The sequence below is a fragment of the Podarcis bocagei genome (assembly GCF_964188305.1).
Source record: "Podarcis bocagei genome assembly, chromosome: 16".
In the NCBI taxonomy this organism is placed as follows: Eukaryota; Metazoa; Chordata; class Lepidosauria; order Squamata; family Lacertidae; genus Podarcis; species Podarcis bocagei.
In genome coordinates, this window is record NC_138142.1 from 9,539,979 (window position 1) to 9,551,608 (window position 11,630).

Consider the following 11,630-nt stretch of genomic DNA (forward strand, 5'->3'; position numbering starts at 1 on the left):
CACAGCAGGATTGCTAAAGCAGCTCTAATACGGTTGTGTTGCGTGCTGTCAGCCTGCAGAGTTTCTGGTGTAGGAGCTACTGTTTAGTTTTATTTAGAGCATCATTATGCATGTTCCACTTCTCCAGAAGGAGTGTTGACACTCTTGGCTCCCAGGACAGGTTCTTCAGCTTCTCTTTAAGAGAGCACGAGTGAATGATGCTCTTCCCCTTCAGGTCTAGGTTCACATTGTGAACTCCTATATTAGGGCATGTAGCCCAGTATTGCGTGCTTTGACTGGCAGCAGCTCCCCGGAATCTCAGATAGAGACTTCTCATGACTACACTCCCTGCTGAAATACAAGGGGCATCAGCAGGTCCGTTGTTCTGATCCAACAAGCTATTCTTATGCTCTTATCTCTGTTGGCATTCCACCAACTTTTGAAGATGTGCCTGTTTACACAGTCATCTCTTGCATCTCTAATAATAATAATAATTTTTATTTATACCCTGCCCTCCCTGGCCAAGGCTGGACTCAGGGCGGTTAACACCAAATATATAATACATTAAAAACACAAAATCAAACAATTGATTAAAACACAGCTCAAAATCAGAATAAAATTAAGTGGCCAGCCCACGAATCACAGCCATGAAGGTAGGAATATTAAATATTCGCCAGGCCCGGTCACCCGTGCTGGTCCCATATGGCCAATGGAAAGGGCCAAGGGGGGCACTTACATACAGGGTTTCATGGAAAGAAGGGGGTCAGACTGGGCCTAGCGGAACAGTTCCGTCTTGCAGGCCCTGAGGAAAGATGTCAAATCCCGCAGTATCCTATTGACCTGAGTGTCCTGTTTTCATTTCTGTACTATTTTTTAATAGGATTGAGTTTTTTTTAAAGTATTTAAATATGGCTGTTAATTTTAATCTTTTGAGTGGAATTCGAACAATAGAATCATAGAATTGTAGAGTTGGAAGGGACTCCGGGGGTCATCTAGTCCAACCCTCTGCAATGCTGGAATCTCAGCTAAAGCATCCATGACAGATGTGGCTTCCCAATCTCTGCTTTAAAAATCTCCAATGAAGGAGAGTTCAGAGCCTCCCTAGGGAGTCCATTCCACTGTTGAACAGCTCTTACTGTCAGAAAGTTCTTGCTGATTTTTTATATTTAAATTATGGATGGTTATATTTAAACTTTGCACAACTGGCTTTTATGCTGTGGAAGTGATGTAAGTCAGTAGTAGATCATCTCATTTGCATGCAGACAGTTCCAGGTTCTATCCCCAACATCTGCATGTAGGGCTGGGAGAGTACTGCTGTCTGAAACCCTGAAGAGCCACTGCTGGTCAGTGTAGACAATACCAGTTCCTCTAATGGTATGACTCAGTTATAAGGCAGCTTTCTATGTCCCTGCTTTTTAAACCTCTCAGAAGCCTATTTAAGTGCATATTAATTGAGGTGGTGGTGCTGGTGATGCCAAGGAGATTGAACTTCAGGCCTACTGCAGCCATGGTCCCGCCTGTAAATGCTTGAACCTTTAGCTGTGCTACTATTTGTTGTAGCATGGCATTCAAAGGGTACTTGAAATTCAGGTGCAATATCTGGAACAGAGGTCCCCAAACTTATAGGGCCTACCGCCCCCCTTTTAGGAAAAAAAATACTCTGCGCCCCCCTGCAAATTTACCTTCTTTAAGCGAACAAACAGAAAAATGCAGTGACAAAGTTGCGTTCTTTTATGGATCTGTATTTCTACCTTATTACGCATGGTTTTTCAAAGCTGGATGAGGATGGGGACTAGGCCCCATGGGGTGGACCCAAGTGAAGCTTTCTGGCTCAGTCTGATCCACCCCAGGCACAGGGCCAGCACCGCAGCCTGCAGTGAGGGGGGAAAGTATTTGATCCCCTGCTAAATTTGCCCATTTGCCCCCTGACAAAGAAATGACCAGTTCATAATTTTAATGGTAGCTTTATTTCTGGGGGTTTTCCTGTTGTTATTCTGTCTCTCACAGCTACAATAAACCTACCATTAAAATTATGGACTGGTCATTTCTTCGTCAGAGGGCAAACGGGCAAATTTAGCAGGGGATCAATACTTTCTCCCTCACTATAACTGCCATTGGGCAAATAGTCAGGCAAGCTGTGGTCCAGTTCCTGGGCATGGGTGAAGACTAAAAGGGTTCACCCAAGCATGGGAAACCCCTCACCTCCAGCATGACTGCTGTATCCAGGGGAGGTGTTGTTGCCGTCCCACAGTGGTGCCCGACCTGGCGGTAAGCATCATTACACAGCAGATGAAACATGTACAAATGGTTTCTCAAAAATCTCTTCTTTTTCTATGTTTCCACCACCCCCTTATTTTTATTCAATGTCCCCCTATTGCACCTAAGTCTACTACTGCCCCCCTTGGGTTTCAGCATGCCCAAGGAGCAGCATCGCCCATTATGGGAAACATTGATCTAGAGGTTCTCGCTACTTCATTGCCCACCAGTAGTGCAGAATACTGGGTTGTCTTCTCTCTGTCCAGTAGGTGGCAGGACCTAGAAGAAATTGCACTTCCTGGCCAGAGCTAGCCTTTCCCTTGCCTTATCAGGAAATGCATGCTGGTCTGCCCCTGAGTTGAATGTCCTGATGAAGCAATTGGGACAACTTCACCAAGAGTATGTGGCACGAGTCATCCCTTGGAGACAGACGCTATCATGGAAGCTGTATGCTACAGGGCTGGTAGCTGTCTCAGCCCTGTGATAGATTGCCGAGTACTTTGTTTTGTCCTTTTGTTAAATCTACAGTAAAAAGGGTTTTATGTGACCATAAAACTTCTGCCTCCTATGCTAGCAATATTCACTTATGTCTGCCAGTTACATTACCAATTCAAAACAACCTCATGCTGACTGCTGCAGCGAGATGGTTTGAATTAGTGTTTTTATATTCCCATGCGAAATGTTGTTTTATTTGGAAGCTTTTTATAAGAAGAAGCCTGTGTTTCTTGGATTTAAGAGGCCATCTTATGTAAAAACACAGCGTGCACAACTGTGTAGCAAAGCTGCAAAGTCTGCATGTTGGCCATATTGTCTAGGTGTGGGGGTTCCCCAAAATGGGGCACAGATGGTGCCTTCATAGATTAGGTGTCTGACAACCAAAGAAAAGACTTGCCCTTGTAAAGATGCCACCCAGTTCCAGGTACATATATTTTAATCTGCCTGGGTCTTTTCATTACATTATTGGATTAGAACTTCGATTAAGAACTTGCTTTCTTATTTGACAGCATTTATATACGGCTCAATAACAGTGTTCTCTGGGTGGCAACTGTGCACTGGTTAATTTTATTATTTTAAATTCATTGTTTTTATTATTTTATATTCATTGTTCATAACTCACTGATCATAAGCCACCCTGGAAGCATGTCAAACTGAAAAGTCATGGTGTTTGCACTTGCTAAATTTATTCTTAATTTCCATTGTGCCTTAAGTGTGCATAGCACTTTACAATATGCAGTGGGAAAGGTCTCTACCCCAAGGAGCTTACAATCTCAAATTTAGCCCAGAGGAGACCAGAGAAGGGGAGGCAAGGACTAAACAGGAAAGCAATTTGCAGTTGTTTTAGTTTTATGTACTTAAGCTCAGTTCACACTGGGTTACAGTAAGACATAGATCTTCAACCAGAGGGTTAGGATGTACAGGAATGTCAGGCAGACGAGAGCTGAGCCAGCAGAGTTAACAGGGGCTGGAGCAATTGAGAAATGCATTGTCTGGCTTCACAGTTTTCCCCACGTTTTGATTTTTGCATAGCATACATTCTCTCTCTCTCTCTCTCTCTCTCTCTCTCTCTCTCTCTCTCTCTCACACACACACACACACACACACACACACACACACACAGATTCACAATATATTGCCAGGTCAAAAATTATGAAACCGCAATCACGATTTGGACTTCAAACCGGTTTTGGGCGGTATATCAATATTCTGCCCATCCCTAGCTTCTACAGCATGGGTAGGCAAACTAAGGCCCGGGGGCCAGATCCAGCCCAATTGCCTTCTAAATCCGGCCCGCAGACGGTCCGGGAATCAGCAGGTTTTTACATGAGTAGAATGTGCCCTTTTATTTAAAATGCATCTCTGGATTATTTGTGGGGCATAGGAATTCATTCATTATGAATTCATTCATTCATTAGCTTTGTAAACTTCTGGTAGGAATCTATGCTGGGACCAGAATGCGCAGGTATCAGCTGTGCCCACTTCAGACAGTCTCATATTTTCTGGTGGGCTAGAAGGAAAGAGCACAGAGCTGTGAATGTATGTCAGAGGGATATTTTAGTGTGTTGAAGAGGATGGAAAGAGATTTGTAGCTGGCTGTGTTCTAATCACAGGAGTGGAACGGAATGGCTGTGAATACCTGTAGGAATCCAACAGCAGGTGAAAGAAAGTAGAAGAAGGTGAGAGAAGGAAATGATTGAAATGTGTGGGAAGGAAAAGTGGAATAAGATGTCAGCAGAGAGAGAAAGGCAACAGGCTGACAGCTGGAGCGTAGAGAATTGTGAAAGAAGGCAAGAATGGCAACAGAAGGGACTGGGAGAATGCAAGAAGGAGGCAAAGAGAAGGCAGAAGGTGTGAACAGGTGACAGAGGACAAAAAGTGCAAGGAGGTAGGGAGGGGCAAAGTGAGAGAAAGAAAGGCAGTGGCAAAAGAAATGTAAGAAAGGGGAGATGCAGGAAATGAGGGAAAGTTCATAGAATCGTAGAGTTGGAAGTGACCCCAAGTGTCATTTAGTCCAACCCCCTTCAATGCAGGAATCCTGCCCTGGATGCGCTTGAATCACCAATCTTCTGGTTAACAGCCAAATTCACTGACCCATTGTACAATGGTACCTCTGGATGTGAACGGGATCTGTTCCGGAGCCCCGTTTGCATGCTGAGCAGAACACAGCCCACGTCTTTGTGTGCGCAGGTCACAATTCACTGCTTCTGCGCATGCACGTGACGTCATTTTGAGCACATGCGCGAACGGCGAAACCCGGAAGTAATGTGTTCCGTTACTTCCGGGCTGCCATGGAGCGTAACCTGAAAACGCTCAACCTGAAGCGACTTTAACCCAAGGTATGACTGTACCACAGAATCCTGTTGGATGCCTCAAATTATTATTTTTATAATAAAATACAAACATAATAATTATGACTTGCCCTCTTGCTCTGTATCAAAGACAGGCTTCACTGAAAGGGGAGCAGAGAGAGGGCAGAACTATTAAAGGTGTGTGAAATGTGGCAAGTTGCCAGCAGATGAAAGTGATCGAAGCTGTTGAGGCATTTAGAAACAAAGCGTGCCCGTTTTCCAAACAAGCCACTTGAGATATTTTTTCAACGAATTGACAACTAGTTTTTGAAGAGCAGGAAAACTTTGTTCCATCTATGACAGGAAGAAGAAGTGTTCTGATCCACTTTGCTCACAGATCTGCTCCAAATCTAATTTTACAGTTTGGGCTACGTTTTAAAAAAAGTCATTCAAAGAAAAATACTGAGACTTTGGTTGAGGTACTGTTTGGAAAACGTCCTTGACAGGTTTCTGACTGTTGCACCGTTTTTTTCAAATGAAGATCATACAGTAAATTTTGCTTCTATCAAAAGAAATTTTATTTCTCTCAAAAAAAAAATGTGTGAAGATTCATAGTGGATCTGATCATGATTCACTGTGGGTGCACGAGTCACTAGAATTAAGCTTTGAGTTGCAGAAATAATTCCTTGAACTGTCTTGTTACACAAGTGTAAAAGTGCAAGTTCAACAGCTAACATTACTGAAGTTCTGGATTTTGGTTAGTAAAGAATACCCAGGAAGCTGCCATTCATCTGCTGCCATTTGGTACTACCTATCTTTGTGAACAAGACTTCTCAACAGTGGTGACCATAAAAACAAAACATAAAAGCCCCAGAGTTTAGCTGTAGGAAATGGGGATAGGAGTTTAGCCTTTCTAATACCACCCCTCTCCGGAATGAAATCTAGAGAACATAGACATCCCACTGAAATTGTGAGGAGGTCTATTTTTAAGTCACTGCTTCTTGATAAAGTATAAAAATCACTGGGTTTTTATTTACAAGCAATGCTAAGGTAACACTATGTATATTGCTTTGTGAATTGCCATTTTAGGATCGATAAAGTGCGTTAACACCAGTAAGTCAAAATAAAAAAAAATTCCTTCCAGTAGCACCTTAAAGACCAACTAAGTTAGTTCTTGGTATGAGCTTTCGTGTGCATGCACACTTCTTCAGGTATCTGAAGAAGTGTGCATGCACACGAAAGCTCATACCAAGAACTAACTTAGTTGGTCTTTAAGGTGCTACTGGAAGGAATTTTTTTTATTTTGACTATGGCAGACCAACACGGCTACCTATCTACTACTAACACCAGTAAGTGTAAACCAAAAGTGAAAGTTTGAAAGTGGGTCCATCTTGCAGGTTGTTAGTCAGAGGTGGGTCTTCGGTGTGGTCCAGTTGAAGACCACTGCAGTAGGGCATGGAAACCAGGGGGTTGTGCCATATGGAGGCAGCAGGAGGGGATGGAGTTGCTTGTAGATACAGCTACTTGCCACAGGCTTTGGTTTCTGTGCTACAGTTTCTTTCGCCATCTGCAAAACCAAATATTTGTAGATGATTAGGTATGATCATTGCAGTTTTCATTATATAAGTTAAAAGGGTAAATAATTATTCAAGGTCCAAACTAAAGTTATATTTTGTGGTCTCACTATATTTTAACGTTGGCATTAAAAAAAGAGTTGTATTTGATGCAGAGAATGGGTGTCTGTTTTGTTGGAGCTGAAAAGACCTGGAAAATTGCATTCTTTCTATAGCTGATGGCACAGCTTTATATTAATCAATATATTACTTTGTCTTTTTCCCCCAGGAGTCCTCATGAAAAGAAGAAAAGGAGATCTCACTCCCACACCAAGTCCAAAGCGAGGTCTCATTCGCCATCCATCTCTCCAGGCAAACAATCTGCACATAAGAACTCCACCCATTCAGCCAGTGTCTCTCCTGTGGAGAGTAGGGGATCCAGCCAAGAACGTTCTGGGTAATGAGCCCTTTCTAAATTCTATACACTGGCACTTCCCTGATGCAAAACACTGCAGCTAGACTGTTGATGGGAAATTTGAGGAACCAGGGCAGTGACTTGATCCTTTTTACTTCTTAGCAGGATAATACAGAAGGATTCATACACACAGCAAATGAGGCAGGATTGTATAATGTTGTGCAGCAGGCGAGGCGTCATAATTTTTGGAAGCTCTCCTGCATTTAAAGTTCCAACAGCAGACTACTTCTTGCGAGTGGAAAACCAGCACTTCTCCATGATGTGCCAGTTTTCTACTTGCAATAATTTTTATTTTTTGCATGATAGCATTTAATTAAGGATTTTCTTCAGTCAGAAGTCAAATACAGTCATACCTTGGTTCTTGAACAGAATGCGTTCCAGGAGTCGATTCAACTTTCAGAACTGTTCGAAAACCAAGACGCGGCTTCCAGTTGGCTGCAGGAGTGTCCTGCAGCCAATCAATCAAAAGCTGCGCCAGACATTTGGCTTCTGAAAATTGTTCAAAAACTGGAACGCTCACTTCCAGTTTTCGATCATTCGGGAGCCAAAATGTACGAGTTCCAAGGCGTTCGGCAACCAAGGTATACCTGTAGTTCACTTTTCATGAGCATATCTATACCTACTGTTTCCAAGCAACTGCAGCTTCTCCTTGCATTAATTTTAGGAATGAAATGCTTAGCCTCTGTCCTGTGAATACAACCACCTCACTGGATTCATCACGGTTTAATCGTGGTTTCCCTAGGTTCTCCATAGTGATGGGTTTTGTTTTGTTTTGTTTTTCTATTCTCCTGCTTTGAATGAGAGAGCACTGAATGCTGGGCTAGGATGTTGCAAGTCACTCCAATGAGCTGCTGCTGCTGAGAGAATTTGACATATCTCTCAAGTGCATGGGGAAAATGGTAACTTAGCACCAACCGCTTATGAGAATACACCAAGGATGAGAGACTTCACATAGCTCAGAACGGCTTCCATTTATCTAGATATGTTTTAAATCATGGCACCTCCATTTGATGATACCCAATTATGTTTAGCCTTACTTAAACCTTAACCTGACTACTCATAGGTACCCACATCAATTGTCTCATTAATCTTTACAAGAAGCCTAGAAGGCAGACCAGTATCATCAATACGGGGACAGGGAGGCGGTGGGATGACAGGCTTTGAGGGGCTTGTTAAGACTTTCTGCCGAATTCATGGCAGAGTTGAGATTTGAACTTAAAGCTCATTCTCTTAGCCAATACATTTCATTCACTTGGGGATTTTTTCATGTTTGAAGTATTTGGATATATCTGTGCATTAATTGTCTATTACTTGATTGTCTTGACTGAAAGTCCCCCTTTTAAAAATTCTTTTAGGGGCGTTTCTTTGGAAAAAGATGGCCAGATCTCTTCAGCGATTGTGTCGTCAGTGCAGAGTAAAATAACTCAGGTACCACTTGAAACGTTCCATTTAGTAATGATTACTAAATTGTCTCAATTTTGTAATGCTCACATTGCATTTTGTTTGAATTGCTGTTTTCAGTATTGAAAAGAGCACTGCAAATGGTATGTAATCAGCATATGCTTCCAGATTTTAAACCTGTTTTGTTACAAAGCTGTAGTCTCTGGTATTGCTCCCTTGAATGACTCTTCCCATTCTCCTTTTCTGCCTCTTACACCTGGAATTCTCTCCCGACTGTATAGTGTCCCCTTCCCTTCCCTTCCCTTCCCTTCCCTTCCCCTCCCCACCCCCGCTTCAAACCCATCCACAGACCCTTTTCCACAAATACCCTCCAACACTCACATGCACACACACACACAGAGCAAAGTCTTTGTAACGATCATCGGTTAAGGGTATCCAGCCCCACAGCCTCTTTCCCAAGGTTCTTGTGTCACTGTAGTTTTGACCCAAAAGCAAGGTAAGCTTGATCATCAGTGGCTTGGATCACAGGGAGGGGAGGAAAACAGAGTGGGTGTAGCCCCCCAACCGTGTCCAGCACATGCACCCCTTCTTCCCATATATGCAAGTGGCTTCCAGTCTCCTGCTTGGGAGAAGCAGACCACTTGGACAAAATTCTCTTTCCCCAACCATGGCAAATCCAGCTCTACCTGGCACAGCTTGCTGCAACCCCTCCCTGTGAGTCCTTGCATCGCACACACATCACTTCACAGACACCCCCCCCCCCCGTTCATCATGGTAATAAGCATTTTGCTGGTTGTAAACTTACAGAATATTTCTAATTAAAGCTGATGAGTACTTTGGAAATAATTATAATATGTTGTTAACTAGAACAGTGCAAGAACCACTGCACTGTCAAAAGATACAGTGAGGTTTGTTTACTGATCTGGGTATAATAAGAGCACCCCCTACTTCGTTGTGGGTCACCGCTTTAGTGCAGTGCCTTGAATCATCACGTCTAGCCTTCGGCACACTAAGCAAAGTGCATAGAATGTGTTCAATTTCCTTCACGCAATATAGTCAAGAAAACAATAATTCTGTGATCACACTGTTCAGTTTCACTTGTCTTAAAAATGCATCTTTTTGTTTTGCTTATTGCAAATTTAATTTGACTCGGCAGGATAGCTCCTAAACGGATATTTGAATTTCTCTTAATATGTTAGTCTTGAGAAATTGTGTTTGGTGCTTTTAATAATTTGTGTCATTTTTCAAGAGTGCAATTATTGAACAAGCAGCGTTCTGCTTGCTGTTTTTGTTAGATGTGATCCTTTTATACTTAAATGGATAGAACTTGGTGGAGTTTTGATTAAGAGAATTAACTCCTCTAAAGAAGATGCAGCCCAATCCTGGAGAGCCTTGTGTGGCTTTCAGAGTCTCCCCACACTCCCTCTTTAAACCTATGAGGTTTAAAGGGGAAACATGGGGAGACTTGCAGAGCCCTTAGCATGTTTTCAGTGTACAGCATATTTTTTCATCTTCCCCACCTGCCACCTGCTTGCTCATCTGTTCAGATATTTAAAGGGGCAGGTGGGAGAGAGCAGAAAGAGAAATTGGACCCACTGGCACGCCAATATTACCCATAGAGACAGGTTCCTCACCCCTGAAATAAACCATCATGCATACGTGTCCTGCAGCCTATTTCTCTGCCTTCAGTAAAAGTGTGGCTCTTTCAAACCATAGTGAGTAATTTAGACCTTTCAGACCATAGCAAGTGAGTAATTTAAGACTGCCACAGTTCTCAGTTTACCTAAAAGATTACATTGTGCTCTGGGATATCTCCTGCATAAAGTGCAAACGGAGTTGCAATTCAGTGCCTTTGGCTTCTTTAGAAATTTGTTTGAAAATGCTTCTCGGCATCCTGGAATAGCTCACTTTACAGTGGACGTTTTAAGTCCTCCACATTTCACCTGTTTGCCTCAGGATTTAGAAACTGTGTCTTTGCCAAGAAATTCTGTATGCAAGTTCAGGTGTTGGAAGGTTAGGGCCACGCATACAAGCCCTGCCGTCAGTTTACCCACACTTGTGGTCCCCATCTACTCAGGTTCCCAGCTTCCCTGTGTTGAGTGGGGAAGATCTGCAGGGGGGTGGTACTCATGTAGGACGTCTCGTGAATTGGGAGCCCTGATATATCAGGGTCTCCAGTCATGTGCAGTGTTCTGCTGGTGTTCAGGCAAACGCAAGAACAAGCCACCAGCAGACCTTCCCGCTCAACAAAGGGAAGACCTGTTCACAAATTCAGGTTTGTATGTTCAGGAAAATGCCTGGAACACCCTTTGTATTACTTTTTCTACATTTTGCCTTTTATCAATTGAGAAAATCTCCTTTTTTTGTATGGCACATGCCATTTCTGTCTCTATATCAGAGGTAGCCAACATGTTACTCTCCAGATGTTCCTGGAGTCCAGCTCCCATCATCCCTGATGGCTGGTTGTGCTGGTTGGGGCTTATGGGAGCCACCACATTGACTTTTCTTGCTGTGTACAATGTAAACATCCTCAGCACGACTTTTCTGAAAAGCTCTCAATGTTTCCTGTATTCGTTGCAGGATCTTATGGCCAAGGTGAGGGCAATGCTCGCGGCTTCCAAAAACATCCCAACTAGTGCCTCCTGAGACCAGAAGGAGGGACTCTTCAGAATACCGTGTACAGAAGGAAACGTGGTTCCAGTGGTTCCCAACAACAGAGTTCAAGGAGCTGACATCCTTGTTGTGTACAGAAGATCTCATTGGAACTTCAATGATTTTTCCACATCAAACTTCCTTTTGATAAAATAAGCCTTTGGAGGTTTTGTAAATTACGTTTTGACCAGTTCTTCAGTAAGAATCTTACCATGAGCAATGTCTGTATATTTGTAAATAAAATGTTCCTGCGGATGTTAACACAAATTAAAATGCAGATAAACCATTTTTATTAAATACTTTCTGGAAATTAGTTTTTTTTCCCTCTTACTTGATTTCTTTGGATCTACTTTTCAATCCAGGTTCTCCAAAGCGGTGTGAACAAATGAAAAATTGCAGCATAAAGCCATAAAAAAACTAAAGGCAAAGGGGCATTGTTTATGAAGACCCTGCCCCAAAGGAAAACTCTTTAACTGTCTAGACATGTGCCCATTTTATAGTATTGTATGGTACTCTAGTGAAGAGTCT

At 42.8% G+C, this 11,630-nt stretch overlaps 1 protein-coding gene across 5 annotated transcripts in view; it reads left to right on the plus strand.

The window, feature by feature from the left end:
• Nucleotides 1-11,399, plus strand: part of SFSWAP (splicing factor SWAP) — a 98,118-nt gene extending 86,719 nt beyond the window's left edge. For all 5 annotated transcript variants that reach the window (XM_081174780.1, XM_081174781.1, XM_081174782.1 and 2 more), the window contains 3 exons: nt 6,864-7,031; nt 8,405-8,477; nt 11,031-11,399. In XM_081174780.1, the coding sequence (XP_081030906.1) occupies nt 6,864-7,031; nt 8,405-8,477; nt 11,031-11,096 (307 nt within the window). In that variant the 3' untranslated portion in view covers nt 11,097-11,399. The remainder of the gene's footprint in view (nt 1-6,863; nt 7,032-8,404; nt 8,478-11,030) is intronic.
• Nucleotides 11,400-11,630: the final 231 nt, after the last annotated feature.